The 19,905-nt window shown below is 36.5% G+C and overlaps 1 protein-coding gene across 1 annotated transcript in view; it reads left to right on the top strand.

The window, feature by feature from the left end:
* Nucleotides 1-19,905, top strand: part of IL1RAPL2 (interleukin 1 receptor accessory protein like 2) — a 1,212,980-nt gene that overhangs the window by 1,185,329 nt on the left and 7,746 nt on the right. The window contains exons 8-9 of the mRNA XM_021932495.2: nt 6,002-6,145; nt 12,607-12,777. Of these exons, the coding sequence (XP_021788187.2) occupies nt 6,002-6,145; nt 12,607-12,777 (315 nt within the window). The remainder of the gene's footprint in view (nt 1-6,001; nt 6,146-12,606; nt 12,778-19,905) is intronic.

The raw sequence follows: 19,905 nt of genomic DNA, 5'->3' as shown, positions 1-19,905 counted from the left end.
ATCCTTGGAGTCATTCTTCACTTTTTCTTTTCTTTACTCACATCCTATATCTACTCCACCAGCAAATCCCATGGCTTAACTTTCAAAGCCTATTCAGAATCTGAACACTTTTCTCACCTTCACTACCCACATCCTCTTCTCAGCCACCAGCACCAATTACCCAGATCATGGTAACAGCCTAACTGGTCTCCCTGCTTCCATCCTTTTCCTCTCACAGTCTATTCTTATCACAACAGTCAGAAGGATCATTTAAATATGTAAGCAAGGTCATGTTATCCCCCTGATCAGAACCCTCCATTTACAGTTCTTTCCCTGTTCCACCAAGAATGAAATCCCAAATCTTTACCATGTCCTATAAGGCACTACACAATCTGTTCTTACGTCTGATCTCATTTTCTACCACAATTTTCCTCATACATTATACACACTAGCCTCCTTTCTGTTTCTCATGTTCACCAAACACAGTCCTGCATCAGGTCCTTTGCACTTGCTATTTCATCTGTCTGTAACACTCTTGCCTCCAGCTGTCTCCATGACTCCCTCCTTCCCTTCATACAGATTTCTACTTAAATGTTATCTTCTTGATAGGTATTTTCTGGCCATCCTATATAAAATGATATTACCTTTCATTTTATTTTTCTTCTAACCTGTCTCCACTTCTTTTTGTTTTGTCTATTACTATTGGATATTATATTGCATATTTGTTTGCTTCTTGTTTTCTTCCCCCCACTAAAATATAGAATACTTGAGAACAGGAACTTTTCTTGCCTTATTTACTGCTGTATCTCCAGTGCATAAAACATAGTAACTGCTCAAAACTATTTCTTGAATGAAAATTCTCCTCATGGAGGACAAGCACAATCAGGTGAGCAATAAATAACAGGGATTGTTAAAAGAAGATTTGATCTGTGATTTTGTCATGACTAATATCTGCCCTGGATTACCTAAATGCGTTTTTTTCTTTTCAAGTATTATTTACTTTCCAGGGATTGCAAACTCAAAGACCTCAGGTCCCAGGAAAATACTGAATTTTTTTAAGAAGAGGGCTGGATATTAGACAAAATCAAAACATAGACCAGAGAAAACATGCCTTGCTTTAAAAGGGCAACAACTACTTTGTTCTATAAGATTACTGCTGTTTTTGCTGGAATGTATGCCCAGGGATATGAGAGCTTCGAAGTTTTCAAGTGAAGCTGAAAGACTGGATACGAAGTCTTTTAATTTTAAAATATTAGTATTCATTTTTGAAACATTGTGTGATCCAACAAAACCAATTTTTTGGCCCATAGTATACCAGTTTGTACTCTCTGTTCTAGGTAGCAGTTAAATGATTTCACTGTGCTTTACAAAAGTATGCAGTTAATCTTCCCTCACTTGGTCTCCTTAGGAGCTTCTGACGATATAGTGGAAGCCCAAGAAAGAGCAAGAATCCTTATGGACCTGTCGTATTTTTTTAAAGTCAGAACAAGCTCTAGCTAGTTTTGAGAAACTTAAGATATTTTCTTTGGAGTTGGACCTTTTAAGCTTTATCACATCATAGCCTGGCCTCATTGGCAGTAGTATTCCCACTTGGAATACTAGTATGGATTGTTTTATGGAACAATAACTTCTTGATGAGCTGTAAGTCAAATATTTAATATGCCTTAAGTGATCATTATGGAGAAGAAACATGATGAATCCTTTCATTAAGTGAAAAGGGTTTTTGTAAAATGAAAACTCACATCTAACATATCCAATTAACAGGATCAAGTTTTGTAACCTATCCCTCTTCTTACCTATTTATCTTCTGTCTGCACCTACCACTTCCTTATTCTCAGATGAACAATTTGCAGTACGTGCAACTAGCATTTCAGTAAGAAGTTCATCCTAAATTTTTTATTTGGTGAGCCAAGAGTCTGAACTTAGGTTCCAGAAATTCTGATAATTATTTCTGCTTCCCTGTACATACCTCCTTTCTCATAAAACAGAGGCATATCATTGAATCTGTCTCTCTTCATTCTCAGTGCTGCTGCTTCACTCTGTCCCACCATATCTGAATAGAAAACTTTCTGAGCCTGCTCTGGATCACACCTTAGACTGGGTAATTTTTAAACATTATAAATTTAGTGCTCACAATCCTAGAGGCTGGGATGTCCAAGATCAAGGCACCAGCAGATTCATGTCTGGTAGGGGCCTATTACTCATTTCTGTCTGAGGTATCAGAATGGCCTTTGCCATTCATATTTCTACTAACATTCTGATCACGACCATTTAGGCAATCTCTAAGATGACTGAGGAATTCTCTGTAGCTCTCTTCTTCTTCCAAGCCCTCACCAGAATTGCCCTTAAGGCTCTTTTCATGGCAATATACCTCAAATCTCTTCTACTCTCTATCCATTACCCAGTTCCAAAGTTGGTTCCACAACTTTAGGTATTTGTTACAGCAGCACCCCACTTCTCAGTACCAATTTCTGTCCTAGTCCATTTGGGCTGCTATAACAAGATACCTTAGACTAGATAGTATATAAACAACGGAAATGGATTGTTCACAGTTCTGGAGGCTAGGAAGACCAAGATCGAGGTACCAACAGATTTGGTATCTGGTAAGGACCCATTTCGCATAGATGACACTTTCTTTGTGTCTTCACATGGCAGTAGCAGCAAAAAGGTTTCCTCAGGCATCTCTTATACCAGGCCCCGTTTATGAAAGTTCTACCCTCATGACCTAATCACTTCTCACATGCTTCCCTCGTTTTTTATTTTTTATTTTTTTAGAAACAGGGCAGGGTCTCACTCTGTTGTCCAGGCTGGAATGCAATGGCTCAGTCATAGTGCACTGCTGCCTCAAACTCCTGAGCCCAAATAATTCTCCCACCGCAGTCTCCAGAGTAGCTGGGGCTACAGACACACCACCATGCCCAACTAATTGTTTAAATTTTTTGTAGAGACAGGGCTTCACTTTGTTGACCTGGTTGGTCACAAACTCCTGGCTTCAAGCGACCCTCCTGCCCTGGTCTCCCCAAGTGCTGGGATTACAGGCTTGAGCCACTGTGCCTGGCCAGGCCTCCCTCTTATATAATCACCTTGGGGGTTAGGTTACAACATATGCATTTTGAACAAACATTCAGACCATGACAGAAGCCCTCAGGTGGGATCTCCTAAACTGCTTCCCATCTTGTGAATCAGAGCAGCAAGCTTAAACATTCCCTGCATTCTCTCTCTCCAGTCCCTTGGCTTCAGTTGCTATTTGTCCCGTTCTATAATATCTGATCTTTGTGTTCACAGTGAAGAAATAGGTGGGTTCAAACTAAGAAGGTAAAAAGAACTACCCATGTACTTTGGGTACCTGGAAAAAGTTACAGGCCCATAAATATTTGCTGTTCTTGCTACAGCTCTCTTTGTGAAGCATATACAAGACACAGCCCAACTAAAATGACTTTCAGTTTCTCAGTGAGTAAGTGTCCCTTGAAGTATAGATCCTGCTGAGATTGAAAATTGCAAATGAAAATAGAAGACAAAAGAAAATCCAGGTGGCATTTGGGTGATGGCAACTGTGCCCTCTGATTATACGATAGATGTTTCCCTTTTGATGTGACTGCCTGGGCTGAATCAAAGAATGCTGGTTGGGTCTCTGGGCCTAGGTCCACATTTTTCAACTTAAACAGCCATCATTACATAATACCTTTCAAAGATATTTTTTATAAAACGGACCCCAAAATCACAAAAGTACTTTTTTCACCATGGTTTTCTTCCATAAATTTACTGCTGAAAAAAATGTCTGCTACTTGAGAGCACAAATTGTTCCTGCTGCTGAAGTTTTCCATCTACCTAATAGCAACTCTGCTCTGTAAATAACATAGAAATTGCTGAAAAATTTCCCATTCCACGACTTTTAAAACATTTGAAAGCTCTTCTGACCGCAGAGAGAGAGACAGAAAGACCAAAAAATTTATAGCGTAAAGTGAACATCTTAAAACAGGAAAAACCTTTTGAATCAAATCAATTAATGCCCCAAGATGAAAGAGAAGTCAGTTTTCAGAGTAACAAAGAAAATCGTATTGGTTTCTCTATTTAAAATTGGCTTTTAATAATGTATGATTGATGGTGTATATAAGACGATGAGAAAACAAGTAAAAACTGTGATTTGCAGCCCACAGAGATCTCTTAAGAAAGCCTGTTTTGTCCCCAACATGGGCAGAGGCAGAGGAAGGTAGAGGTTCCTGGACAGCCACGTTTTATATAGAGGGCAGGAAGCATTGCTAATTATGTCGTGATTTTTTTTTTTTAAACCCGGAATTTTGTGGCTTATTTTTTTAAAAAGACCACCTCTTGCATCAGGCACGACAGACACAGATTCCAACTTCCTATTCCTATTCATTGTGTGTGCCCTCGCAATATTCCTTGTTGGCATATTTTGTCCTTCACAGCAGCCCCACTCTCTTCCTTTTTCTATCCTTCCCCCTTTCTCCATACTCAAAAAGAGTGACATTTATTTGTGTTTCTTACATTTCCATTCTATGACTCTCCTGATTGGCTGTTCTGTGTGTGTGTGTGTGTGTGTGCGCGCGCGTGTGTAATGTATTTTTAAATATATATTTTTATATTTTATATTTTATTTATATATTTATATATTATATATATATATTTCTTTTTTATAAAATATAAACTACTAAATGGATCTTAATTGTTATATTGAGCCTGGCTAATTTCTCTTAAGCAATAATCCTGTATAGAGATAAGGGACATTCCTAGAGAAAGGCTGACAGTCTGGCTTTCAAGAATGACAGCCTGTCAATGGTCAGCAATTTGATTTTGACAGTGCCCCATAATTGATCCATCCAGGAAGACTGACTGATGCCAACTAAACTCACAAGGAATTGATGTATAAACTAGATTGTCTCTCTCTTTTCTAGTTTCCAGTTACATGGCAAGCTGAATTAGTAATAAAATAGTCACTTGGTAATTATGTAATTACATTAAAGGAAGGTTAGGTTATCTTGTAGGCAATTTTATCTAATTATCATGAGACCAATAATGTCCCTGTGGAAAATATGTCTCTAGTCTGATGTCTCTCAGATTCAGTATTTTTCCCCTGGACATTGCTGAATTCACATTCTAAATTCTCCTCTGACTTCCCCTTTCTCTAAATTTCATGATACCATACCCTCTTTTGATGATACACTCTTTAGATTTATTAATATCACTGATTTACTACAGGTTAAGTCACTGTTCCCTGAGCCTGGGAGACATTGTGTCTTCTTCCATTATATTTTGATTTCATTGTTCCAATGCTCAAGAGTTCTAGGGATGCCCCACTGGAGCAGCCTAAGTCTGCTATCAGGTAGGCTGGTGTTGGCTGAAGAGGCCAAGTGATTAGCCTGGATTTCTCATTATGTTTTAGTTCCATTGGGCATATTATATCACATATATATTACAGTCATTTATTCAAATAAGTAGGGGAAATGGATAAGCTAATTTTACCTGCTTACCTTATATTGGATTATGTTCTACTGGGGTTAAATGAAACAGTTAAATCCTGCAAACTCATTAGATTTTATTTGATTCTGAAAGTAATTTTATGATGATGTTCTCCTGCAAAAGAATAGGACCTGTGGCCTGAGAAGTACTAGATGGTAATCTTGCTAAACCAATATGATAATTTAACAGAAATAAGAAAATATTGGCCTTGGACCCAGAATAAAGTAGCTTTAATAGTTCCCTGAAATACATTTAGAGCAAAAGCATATATATGACATCTCAGATGCGTTCAAAACAAACTGGGAGCAACTATTCCTTTTCAGATAGACTTACCACTTTTAATAGTAAATTAATCAAATTTTAAAGAGTTTATTTTAGAAAAATTTGATTCATACAAATGTATCAAGAGCAAAGCTCTTGCATTAAGCAAGAATTTTCTGGACAGGAAAACAGAATGGTAGTACATCTTATATACTAGAAATATGGGAAGATCCCAAGTGTTGCTGATTTAATTACCTTTTCCTGTTTATTCTGTTCGCTCCAGATTTAATCTACAAAATTGAGCTTGCAGGGGGCCTGGGAGCAATCTTCCTCCTCCTTGTACTGCTGGTGGTCATTTATAAATGCTACAACATTGAATTAATGCTCTTCTACAGGCAGCACTTTGGAGCTGATGAAACTAATGATGGTAAGCTGTCTCCTATTGTTCGAATTCCATTAAATGGCATGCATTTGTGATTATGTAAGAGACCTTCCCTATTTTTAGGAAATACAAGCTGAAATATTTAGGGGTAAAGGGCTATGGCAAGTTACTTACCTTTAAATAGTTTAGAAACCTTACCAGGAAAAAGAGAAAAGAGGAGAATATATTAACAATAGGTAAATCTGAGTAAATTCTATGTATGTTTTTTGAAATAGTTTTATTTTTATAATATTCCTATACGTTTGACTTTATTTCCAATAAAAAGTTTAACAATAAGACATTAGTTGCTCAGGAGATAAAACAATTGCTGTCAAATCCCTCCCACTTAGTAAGAAGCAAATTAAGAATCAATTCCAATTTTTTTCAGAAAATGCAAATTTAAGTACAGATCAATTTAGCCATTGCTGCCATCTACAAAACAAGCAATCATGCAAGAAACAGATTGAAAGCTATGGAGACAATCCTTTTAAAGCTCAAAGTACATGTACCTACATATTTTGAATGCTTATAGCACCATTCTCAAAGGTGACCTGAAAGAATAAAAATTCAGAGTATAGCTCATAATTTTCTTGTATTTGCTGTTTATGAATTTTGAAAATCTTATGAGAGAAATATCAATAAAGCAGTATACTGAGCCTTGTTTCTTTGAACATTTAAAATGATTTAATTTTTTTCAACAGTACAAACTGCCATGTTTCCAATCAAAATCAATAAGAAATCATGGCACGTAGCTTCTTATACATAAAGTTCTCATCCCAAAACTGCTGTAAGCCTTGGAAATGTGTATAGAATGCCACAGGTAAGCCAAACTCTTTTTAGAAAGAAATCCAATTTGGAAAACATTATTTTAAAAAGACAGATTTAAAACTGAGTTTTCATTGTACCAAAATAAGTAAGGTTAGAGCTTTTGTTTATTTTTTTGAGTTGGTGGTCTTACCTCAAAAAAGAGAAATTCACAATTTTGATTTTAATTTTATAGTGATAGATGTAATGTCAAAATTTTTGAGGAATCTGATTTTGGTTTTGTTGTTACTATTATGTGAATGATGATATGGTTGGGTTTTAATTGACTTTCATATTTTCATAGTAAATTACAGAAATTCTTCTTTCTTTTATTTTTCTTTTACTTTTTTTTTTTTTTTTTTTTTTTTTTGAGACAGAGTCACTGTCACCCAGGCTGGAGTGCAGTGGTGCAATCCTGGCTCATTGCAGTCTCAAACTCCTGTACTCAAGCAATCCTCCTGCCTCAGCCTCCTGAGTAGCTGAGATTACAAGTGCATGCCACCATGCCTGGCTAATTTATTATTATTACTATTATTATTATTATTATTTCTTGTAGAGACAGGGTCTCGCCTTGTTACCTAGGCTGGTCTCAAATTCTTGCATTCAAGCAATCCTCTGGACTTAGCCTCCAAAAGTGTTGGGATTACAGGCGTTAGCCAGTGCACCTGGTGTGAAATGCTTTTTGATGAGTACATATGCATGCTCATTTGCTCATTTTCAAATCTACACATCTACACATTTGCACATTTCAAATCTACTCAGCAATTACAGCAGCCCATTTAAAAGTACTACAGACTTACTTAGATACATCTTAAAAGTGAAAAATTAAGGCCTATTCCAACAATTATTATATACGCTGACAATATATATGGAAATATGACCAATTACCCTCAGTTCTTCCTATAAACAACAGTTAATATTGAAAAATCTTGACTTCTTATCTGTATACAGAAAAAAACTAGAATGTGTTATTGAGGTTAATGTCCCTGGTTCCCAGGTGCCAGCAAGTGGCTAAAGTAGCCAATTGTGAAGGTAAAAGATGCATTATCTGTGTAAAAGAACATAAAAGGGGCCAGGCACAGTAGCTCACAAAATCCCAGCACTTTGGAAGACCTAAGCAGGAAGATTGCTTGAGCCCAGGAGTTCAAGACCAGCCTACACAACATAGGGAGACTTCATCTCTACAAAAAATAGTTTAAAAAATAAACTATTTTTTAAAGATTTATTTTTTAAATGTTTATGAATTTTGAAAATCTTATGAGACAAATATCAATAAAGCAGTGTACTGAGCCTTGTTTCTTTGAACATTTAAAATGATTTAATTTTTTTCAAGAGTACAAACTGCCATGTTTCCAATCAAAATCAATAAGAAATCATGGCACGTAGCTTCTTATACATAAAGTTCTCATCCCAAAACTGCTGTAAGCCTTGGGATGAATTTTAATTGACTTTCATATTTTCATAGTAAATTACAGAAATTCTTCTTTCTTTTATTTTTCTTTTACCTTTTTTTTTCTTTTTTTCTTTTGAGACAGAGTCACTGTCACCCAGGCTGAAGTGCAGTGGTGCAATCCTGGCTCACTGCAGTCTCAAACTCCTGTACTCAAGCAATCCTCCTGCCTCATGGTGGTGCATGGTGGTGCATGCCTGTGGTACCGGATAACCATGGGGGCCGAGTCAAGAGAATCGCTTGAACCCAGGAGCTCAAGGTCGCAGTGAGCTATGATCTCATCACTGCACTCCGGCCTGGATGACAGAGTAAGACCCTGTCTCTAAAAAAAAAATGAATAAAATAAATAAAAATATGAAAGGGAGGCTTCTGTGATTAATATGTTTTGAGTCCTGATAATATGCAATTTGTTAATCTCTGAGATTATACAATTTATTATGTTAATCTACAATAATTAATTACCTTCATCACTGATACCCAATAACCTAGACTAACTGCTCAGTTGTAGTACATATTTGTAAGATTAATTTTATGCTGATATGATAGAATTTTTCAGGAATTAAATATTCCACTTTGCATCTTTATCTGCAATGTGGTTCATGTGTTCAAAGGTGTCCAGTAATATAGAACATTTTGATTACCTAATTGTATGTATTGATTCCAAATTCAGTGTTGGGGGGAAAATGCAATATGGGGAGAGGGCACTTCAAGTGTTTTCGTTAGGAATGATGGTTAAAATATTTTATATTTCTGCATAGAACCTTGGACCTTAAGTATATAACCTCTATATTAGCTTCAGTGGAATACTAAAAAGTCAATATGTATATGGTGAAAATGAATAAATTTTTACAGTTACAGAATGCCAAATGTCAGCCAGATAATCTATCACATTTTTCATTTCACCATTTAAATATTTTGACATATCATAGACACAACTTAATTTTAATCATATGCTTTTTCTTCATGCTCTCTCTTTGACAATATCTATAATGGTATTTCCTAAAAGTTCTTATAAAAATGCCTGATTTTGTATAAAATAAAATCCATCCAACAAACTTTAGTTTCTTAGCCATGTTTAAAATTTAATTCATTTTAATTCAACCCACCAATGATTGCTTCATTTATTTAACCTTTCAATTTTTCAGTCATTAAATATTTAAGTGTCTACTAAGTGGCAGGGACTATGCATGATGCATTTACTTATATTCTTCATCTGGATCAACACTACAGTCACACACACACACACATATACTATAGTAGGTAATAGGTATATAATAATGAACAAGATTACACAGTCTTTGCTCTGTAGAAACTAGGAGTTTAGCACTCTGCTTAGCACAGCTGCAGAACAACTGAGTTATAAACATGGATGGCTTCTTGATAGGGAGCAGGATTCAAATTAGATTTTAAAACAGAAAAGGACAGCTGTGACAATAGGAAAATTCTTCTACAAAACATTTGGTTCTCTTCCTTATAACTTCTCTCTTTATTAGGAACAGCATACCTATGGTAACCACTGTGCCAGCCCTCTTCCTTACACTGTTCTGTCTGCATTATGCTCTATTTTCTGGTTCCTCAGATAAGCTTAGTCAGCATGATTTAGCACCGAGGAAGGCTCATTAGCCTTGCCTAGAAAAGTGGTGCTGCTGAACAGCCTTTTGGTTTAGAAACAATTTTCAGGCCTTGCTGTTAACCTTATTTGCATCATGTTGTTGATTTTGGTTTATCTATCTTGCTCCTCTTTGTGAGCAACAGCTGCAGCTATTCATGAGGTTTTCTTGGCTGTCTACATAAGGTTGAGTGCATTATTTAAACTGTAGCATCTGTATCACTGCTGGCTCACTAGCTGGTATTCTAAAGCGTCTGGGACATCTGACATGGTGACTTTGAGAGCTTTCTTCCTGCTCTGGCCAGCCACCATAAGCTCTTCACCTTTAGTTCATCTTAAAGGGACATGAATGAAACCAGGAGCATTCATTTTTTCAATGAATGGTGTGCTTCTAGAATGCGAGGTAAAATTTATAATCCCGATGTATTGGGTGTTAACACGTACCAAAGACATCCATGCTCTTTGCCACAACTTAGGAAATGTAAGTATAGAAGTACTTTCTAGGGGTAAGTGTTTGTAGCATTGAACTGCAATATCAGAATATAGGTGGAACCAGTAAGGACAGAATCAAGAATATGTGAATTTAGCATGTTTGGAAGACAAATAACCATAGTCAGTACAAGCAATAGGAGAGGAGTCTAGAAGGTCTGGTCAGATGAGTAAAGAAGTCAAGTAGCCATTGCAGATGCTCAACAAATAATTGTTGAATGAATTAATAAGTGGTTGAATTTAGGGAGGTTTGTGAAATAGGAAAGTTATCAAAGTCAGAGAGAGTAACAGGGTCTGGTCTGACATTATGGAGTTTGAGGCAGCAACACTATCTATCAAGAACAATGAAATATATTCTGCTCATATGAACGGAGCTATTTGTCCTTTGGCCTGTTTTATTCTTCCAGCTGTGTGTCATCGGCAGCTCTGAGTCCCAGGTGAGTAATTATAGCTGGAGAAAGTCAGGGGCCTGCAGGTGTATCCTGCATGTGATTGGAACAAGGGCAGAGGTGCTAGGATTACCAGGAGGTTCTTACATTAGCATTGCTTATGAACATTCTCACTTCCAAGCAGAATTTTATGCACGACAGTGGAATGCGCCCAACTTGTAAGCGAAATGATCTCTTCAACTACCCAGGGCAGTCCTTCATGTACATCTGCTTCCAGGCAATCAAGTAATCCAACCAAGGTTTATGGAAGCCTTTTGCAGCCAGAAAAGATGCTAAAGAGTATTAACTCTTTCTTTTTCTTTCAGGCACCATCTTAATATAAATAACCAGAATTTCTTTCGTTTGGGAGTGGTGAAGGCTAAAATCTTACTAAAATTAGAACAACGTAATCCTACTTCAGAGATAGGGAGGTCTCATCTACTCCTAAAAGAGGGTATCTACAGCTCATCATATGTCTATAGTTTATTCCTCCTTTAGCATGTAGAATGAAGTCATGGTGTGGGTTATGGTGGAAATAAATGAGTGGCTGCTTCATTTTATAAATTACATTTTGGTCAGGTTTTAGGTATGTTCTAATTAGGCATGTTTTAATAGAAAATATTGATGTGTTTGAGAAACAAATCCCGAAATTCTTACCAGTCTTTTGCAGTTATTATTTGTAAGTAACTGGGTTTACTAATAGTTCCACATGAATCTATGTTCACTATTTTAACTTTAAAACTTTTTTTAATAAGGAAATTTTGAAAATCTCACTATAACTTTTTCAGTGTGGATGTGGCCCATCTAAAACCTTCAGAAACTAATACCTCAAGTAGCTATGCTCATTAACATTTTGCAGGAAAAAAACTGTATGCATACATGCACATTTTCTCTCTGGAGAGACTGGCTCTGAGCCAATACAGCAAAAGAGGAAAAAATACACTTGCAAAGCACAGTTAACTCCCTGACTAAATGTGTGGAGGAAAAATCTAATTTGGCAATACTGGAAGGATGTATATTTTGAAACAAAGGCTTCTTTTGGAAGCTTGTGTCATATTAGTTGGCCATGAACTGAACAAGAATAACAGGCAATGCACTTGTATAAAACCCAGCTGCTGTCTCTAATATTTGGTAATGAACTGCTTTTTGTATATGAAGATGACGACACTAACCAACTGGAACTATGGCATGTGCTGTGAACAGTGTCTCCAGGAGCGAGGCTGGATTATTTCAATTTTCCACACTCTAGGGCCCAGCCCCTGTTGGATCTTTTGCACATATTTGTGCAAACAAGGTATAGTCTGTGCCCAAGTAACAGAGCCAAGCCAACTGGAAAATAAAGGGGTTAAATCCATGACTTTGGTCTACTTAGTCCTGCATTCAAACACACTGAGCTAATCATTCACACATCATTGAGTATTACAAATGCGTATAGTCGCTGAAAGTCACAAATAATAATTCTCTCTTTTATTCTGTTCAGACTATAGGTGGCCCATTGCATAGGTTTCAATTCATATCATATGACTGGGTTATTTTGAAAGGGATTAGATTTCCTATAACATGGCATGTGACTTATTTTTTTCCAATTATTAAAGACAGTCACTAATTATTGTGCTATCCCTGCCTCTTAGTACTCAAAGAGAACCTGCTAATAGTTACAACCCTTTTGTTGTTCTTTATGTTTAAGACAACAAGGAATATGATGCCTATCTCTCTTACACAAAAGTGGACCAAGATACTTTAGACTGTGACAATCCTGAGGAAGAGCAGTTTGCTCTTGAAGTACTGCCAGATGTCCTGGAAAAACACTATGGATATAAACTCTTCATCCCAGAAAGAGACCTGATTCCAAGTGGAAGTAAGTACTTTCAAATTTTGTATTTAAAACGTTCTGTTTCTTTTAGGATGTTATGTGAAGGCTTCAAACATCAGAGCCAAGTATTTAGACAGTTGTTTCTCATAGTAGAGTTTCTTAAATCCAAATCTTTCCCATATGCCTGTGTTCTGAATTTCTAGCATCTGAATATTTTTAAAGGCATTCTCACTAATATTTTGAGTATGATTTCTAAATTGTGCCATAATGGTCATTTTTATTATATTGCCTTAGTATCCTGAAAAGCATTATGATCTTTAAAAAAATATCTGTAAAAGTTAGTTAAAGCCTTTTCAATATGTTTCAGTTCCAAAGCTAGTCTTCTGTCACTGTGTTTCTACTTATACCTACAATTAGTGTCACTAATGGCTTTGAATCTATGCCTTTCAACCTTGTTATTCATTACGCCTTGTCACTTATTTCCAGATTTATGGAAAAATCCACTTAAAAAGGTATATTAGGCCATTGGGTACAGCACTCTCACTGTGTATTTAAATTATTTTCAAGACACTTGTATGCTAGGCTTGAATGCCATTTTAAGTTGTACTACACATTGAAAGCTATATTGAGGCTTTCAGAATAAATTCAGTTTCAAGTCAAAATAATTACTTTTCTCCCTTTAATGTCCAGAGTGCATACACATACACAGTAAAGTGTAAGGAAAACACAGAGAAATCTAAAACATTGTCCCTGTTTTTGAAGAGCTTAAAATGCCATTGAGGAAAATATAAGTGCTAGAACTTATTTGCATATAAGTACTGATATCCTTGAGAAGGGAAGATTGAACTGGTAACTACAAATCATAACATGTTAATTTCAACATGTGATAATAACAAAATAAAAAACTTATATTCCAGTACTTGACAGTGTATAAAATAATTTCACATACATTACTTCATTTCATTTTTACAGTAACCCTGTGTTGCGAGAGAGTAGGTACTTATGTCCTTATGCTGAGGAAGCAAAACCCCCAAATCGTCCAAGATAAACAGTTGGCAAATGGTAGAGGTGGCAGTGGAACCTAGATTTATTTGACTTTGGTTCTCACTCTGCTAGATCATGCTGCTCCTCAATAATATTTATTCAGATTACCAGCAGGCTACCTTGGTCACTAAGCTGACAGAAGACAAATGGAAACAAATGGGTTTTGATTGTTCATCTCTTTTCTTAGGGTTCATTTATGTCTGTATATGTTGATGTGTGCACATTAGTATGCACATTTAGACATGCATAGAAAGGAACAAAGAAGGCAATATTTACTGGTTTATTTTTTCCTACTCCACAAATGTAAGAAAGAATTCCCCAAGCTTCTTATCATGGTCCTTCATTCTTTTCTTTCTGCAGTTTTCCCCATACTACCCTATATTTATTGTTTCTCCAAGGAACAGCCTGATACCCCATTTTTATGACTCAAAATACTATTCTACTTTTGTTGTTTCTCCAAGGAACATCCTGATACCTCAGAGTTATTTTTTATTCTTCTGTGTCTTTCTCCCAAATCCAGTGTCCCTTGCATTTTTTTCATTCTCACTTTTCCATCTTAGTGTAGGCCCTAATTATCTAACTCCTTCAATGTTAATTATCCCTTTACCTTCCTTATCTTTCCTCCCATCCATTCAGCCCCACTAATATCATGTACATCTCCTTGATCATGTCACTTCCGCGTTCAACAAATGAATCATTCACTATTTACTACAGGATAAAATTTATAACCCTTAGCTAAACACTTCTACAATCTTTTGCCAACCCAAATTTATCTCCTAAATTTATCTCCTACCACTTCCTCTACTCATACTTTCCACTCTAGCCAAACTGTGCCTTTGATATACATTGTATGTCCTTGTAATGCATTTGTTAATGTTAGTCCTCTATGACTTTGGAAATCCTACTTATCCTTCTCCATATCACTGCCTCTGTGAAAGGTTCATAATAATCTCTCCAGCCCTAGAATTTATGGTGTATAATCACTTATTCGACAGTAGATTTGTTCTCCTGTGAGATTTTGCATTTTAAAATAATTTTATTAGCTTTTCATCTATTTATGTCTTTTCTAGCCAGCAAGATTATAAACTCCATGAGGACAAGGACTATATCTCATTTATTTTTGTATCCTTATAGTCATCTAGCGGAAGACTTGAGCTCATTAGGTGCTTCATAGATGTCTATTGATTTTGTTTGAAAAAATGTCATCAGGATGGGCAGAGATTTTATAGTCCACAGAAAATTCTTTTAATGTTTTAAAATCAGACTGAGTAGGGGCTTGGATATTAGGTTCTAAATGGTGCACAGGAAGACTCCTTTTACAAGTAAACCATTTGGGACAACTATGCAGTTTTTAGATGCAACCACTGGAGGGTGTTTGATTTTAATCCTTCCTTCCTGAACGAGGAAATTCATGTTCTCTGAATTCCGATTTGCGAGTGTAACCTACAGAGGCTCTTAAAAAGGCCCTTTGACAATTTTTCTTTTCCATCAACATTTTAGAGTTAGCTGAGCAGTCACCATGTCAGGATTAACGAGTTTTTCCTTAGCATTTTTAGCACGCATTCAGGAAGTCAATGAAGTATATGAATAATATACTTGATTTACACATGAATGACAGAGTAGAACATTTTGACTTGGTGTATATGTGTTATTAAAGAAGCTTCTGTGGTCTGTATTTTCAACCATTGGTACAGATTTAACGCTTATACTATATAAATATAGACACATTCCTGTGGGGGGGGGGGAGGGAGGGAAACCTAGTTACAGTATTATAAGCTGTGTTTGTCCCTCACATCTCATTTAAAACATGTTGACCTAAGACTACTCCTTCCTCTGAAAACTAGCAATGAGGCCTTTGAGGACTATGAAAGCAGACTTCATAAAATCGTTCTTGATCCACAACAATAATTTTCTATGAATCAAATTAATGACATCTATGACATAAACCCATTCGTATTTAATGTCTTCACTTTTGATATATCTTCAGTCTTTTTGTACTACTCTCACGGTACTCCAACTGAACCTCATCAACACACAAACCTTTCCAATGTACACAGTTTCAAAAGTACATGAAAATCTCTCTCTCTCTCACATACACACACACACACACACACACACACACACACACACACACACACAACCAAGAATTCTCAGAAATCTTGGTTTCAAAGATGTCACTTTCCAAGGTGAGTTGGGGGTGTCTGAACCACCCATGCCCTACCAGGGATATGTTGTCCTTTGGCCATTATGAACCAGCAGAGATGGGGAGATTTGATGCAAATATTTTTCCTAAATGCTGAAACTGAGTGTTCCAATCTGGACATTATTTTCCTGGCAGTGACTACCTTTCCATTCTTAAGCCTGTGGCCAGGATCTTCCTTATGTTTTCTCAGGTTGGGTGCCTAAATATGGCAAGAATTCTTACTTTCCAGTAAAAGTTTGGTCTGTCTTTTCCCAGACTAGAAACATCTGTCCCTGAGAATAGCGAAAGCAACTTTGTTGCCAACAGGCATCTGAATGTCAGAAGTGACAGGCAACCAGAAGAAAGCCAGATAGAAAACACCCTATTCAAACTGCCTAGAGACACAAACTTGAGAAGTAGAGATTTTTCTCACCCATGCAGCTGCTGGGTTTTGTGGTATAAACTACTCTACACAGAGCACATTGTGTTCATGGGGCCTAGAGGATCCTTGAGGAATGAACAGATGTGCTCTGAAGCTGACATGTGACCAACAGAACCCAGCTGTGCAATTGAGATCCTGAGATTGGGAACATTTTTGGATGAGTACCGTTTAGGCTCTTGGGCCTATCTTATCTCAGTGTTTCTGTAGAGATTAAATAAAAACCAAAAATGTAAAAAGTTATTGAATCAGGCTGAGGGCCACTGGTCAGATGGAGAAAATAGCATTCTAAAACTAACAGTAGAAACAAACCAATCCTGTACTCTGTGTTTCCCTTTAAAAGTAAGAAGGTAAGGTGCTGAAAGGTGCATATGCAATATTTATTAACAATTATAAATTAAACCAGCTTTGGATGAAGCTTTAGAAAAAGCTGCAGATGTCTAAGCGGACTTTGAAGAGGAAAAAAAAAATCCATGGAAGGCTGTTACCTCAATTTTCCTTTCTATTTATAGAAAGACTATGAGGATCCCTATGTGAGTTGTTCATGCATGATTGCATTCAAGAAATACACTAGAAAACTAAAAATATTATCATGCTTATGATTTATCGGCCACATCTACTAAGATTATATTTATGAATTTAGCCTCACATGTCAAATTATCTTTTCATTTGTCTTTATGCTCAATTTTCCACGAAGGAATCCTAAGACTTTCAGTAATTTAAGGGAAAAAGTATAATGTCTGATTACATTCTTGCATTTGGTAGACTTTCCTCACTAATCTAATCTTCAATTCTTTAATGCTTAGTACTAGCCATGTGATTGTGCTGACAATGAAATGACAAATGATTGGAGAATACATCTGGTGTCAGATGATCCCTAGTCACTTCTGAAGTGAGGCATGCAAAAAAAAATTTTTGTACATGAATCTGTAAGTATTCATTGCCACTAGTTCCTCTGATAGCTGAACAGATTGGACACCATTTAATTAAGTTGTCCTTGGGGAGTAATAAAATCGTTTTCCAGACAATCTGATGTCTGTGACCTAAAACGTTTGAGGCAGGGGTGACATGAACAACCATGGAAATTTAACATATTGTGTGAACTTTACTCACATGGAATAAAATTGTACGTGTCCACCATCCCTTTCATGTTAGAGTCAAGAGAGAAAAAATTGTACTTCAATATGTCCAGCAGTGTACTGAGGTCAACAGAATAATGTTTCTCATCAAAGTTTGAGGTAGAGGTTAGAGTTGATTATGTAGAATTTCATTCAGAAAATCTGCTGTTTGGGTGGCACAAAGAAAAGGCATCTCAAAAAAATATATATAGTATAAAACCAGGATAAGATTGTCTTAAGTACTGAAGGAAACACAGAAAAGACTGTAAGTAGTAAGTGGCTTTGTTCCATATTCATTAAGGCTGCACCAGTGAGAATTAGTTACACTACAAGCTTTTAGGGTTTCAGAAGGGAGAAAGAAAGAGGTGAAGGGTATTTTGCAGGTTCGTTTTTTTTGCTGCTCTCCACTTTCTGTTTCTTTCAATCGTCTCTAAATGTATCCCATTCCCTACCTCTACTCTCTGTGAAGAGGTGAAGAGAGAAGATAAAAAAGACAGAAATGTGGACAGAATTCAGAGTGGATTCTTCACACTGCCATGCTTCCCCACTCACCCACAGGTGAAATGTGAAAGTAAAGGGTTCATTACTAGAAATATAGCCTCCAAACTCAGAACTGTAAATACACACAATTCCCGGTAGTCATAAGGTATCAGCAAATTCATGTTAGCTGCTGAGTCAATGACTAATCAAAATTAATTAAGACCCTCATACTATAAAGAACAAAACTCCCTCCTAAGAAATTTAGCTCAGCTAACTGTAAATTATCAAGCCAAGAATTTGGAAGGGGAGAGGGTGGGAAAGGTTTTTGTAGGACAAGTAATATCACACGTATTTAGAAAGGCTCCCAGCCAGGCACGGTGGCTCATGCCTGTAATCCCAGCACTTTGGGAGGCTGAGGCGGGCAGATTGCCTGAGGTCAGGAGCTCGAGACCAGCCAGGGCAATGTGGCGAAACTCCGTCTCTTCTAAAAATGCAAAAACTAACTGGGCATGGTGGCAGGTGCCTGTAATCCCAGCTACTTGGGATGCTGAGGTAGGAGAATTGCTTGAACCCAGGAGACAAAGGTTGCAATGAGCCAAGATCACGCCACTGCACTCCAGCTTGGGCAACAGAGTGAGACTCTGTCTCAAAAAATAAAAATAAAATAGAAATAAGAAAGGCTTCCTATACACACACATACACACACACGCACACACACAGAGACACATGGCTAAATTAACATTATATAACCTCAATCTCCATGGCAAACAATAGATACAGAATCTTACATCTGTCAGAGACAGAATCAAGACCTAAAATCTTTAGCAACATCAGCCAAGATAGACTCAACGTGTATAACTATGCCAATAGGTTAATTTTTAGCATCATTATATAAAACTCAGATAGTATTTTTAGTGAGACTACATTATAAAGTAACCCACTGTAAGCCTCTAGTTATAGCAAATGTGAGATGTTTTCCCCAACTATGCAGTGATGAATAATATATTTTTCTTTGGTATATAGGAAACATATGTAGGCTTGATTTTAGATCTTGATATATTAACCTATAGGTTTTATAAATATTGCTGATAGCTATAAATTAGCTAATGTTCACCAAAAATTAGTGGAGTATTATCTCTTCTGATGCATCTTGTCTCAGCCTAATGATGTATCTTTTTAACTAATAATAGCTGCTGTGCATAGCTGTGAATTTAAGCGTATCAAATTACTATTTTGTGAATCTGGAAAGTAAGAACTTATGCTTTTGTTTACAGGCTAAGTATTTTTATTTTAACTTCTTAAAAAATATATCCTATATGCTGCTGATAATGACCTTGACATTAATGGAGGTGTCAACACAAAAATAATTTATAAGAAGCTAATTGATTAGTTTGAGAAATCAGATGGTTAGTAGGCAAGAGTAAGACCACATAAAAATTCATGAATATAGAGTTTTTTCTCCCATGTCCTTTTTGTCTACATCTGCAGTAGAGTGGCCTGAGAATTAAGAAAGTACTGAGTTCTTTTGGAAAAGTGTATGTCTCCCATTAGAAGCAATTTCTTTTGGGGCTGCCATTCTTCCTGCTTCTATTTCCTCCTTCAGTTTGCCTTTTTCCTTTGTTAATGAATGGCATAATTTGCTTTTAAGTCACTTTTCTAGATCTAATTCTACTTCTCCTCTAAATACACTAGAATTTTGTTTTATACAATGGCCCTTGAAAGAGATTTTAAAATTGAATTTGCTTTGTTCTTAATAAGGCTTTAGATAGCAACTTTCTTTGCTTTTTGCAAATACTGGTGCTACTGGAATGATATTTTTTCATCTCTCTAATAAGTACATATCCCAAGAAGTCTAGTGGCAAGGCATTTTATTCCAGAATATTTTCCTAACTCTCTGTCAACTCCCAGCA

Source organism: Papio anubis, chromosome X (assembly GCF_008728515.1).
Source record: "Papio anubis isolate 15944 chromosome X, Panubis1.0, whole genome shotgun sequence".
NCBI classification, from domain to species: Eukaryota; Metazoa; Chordata; class Mammalia; order Primates; family Cercopithecidae; genus Papio; species Papio anubis.
This window is presented reverse-complemented; position numbering and strand designations above follow the sequence as displayed.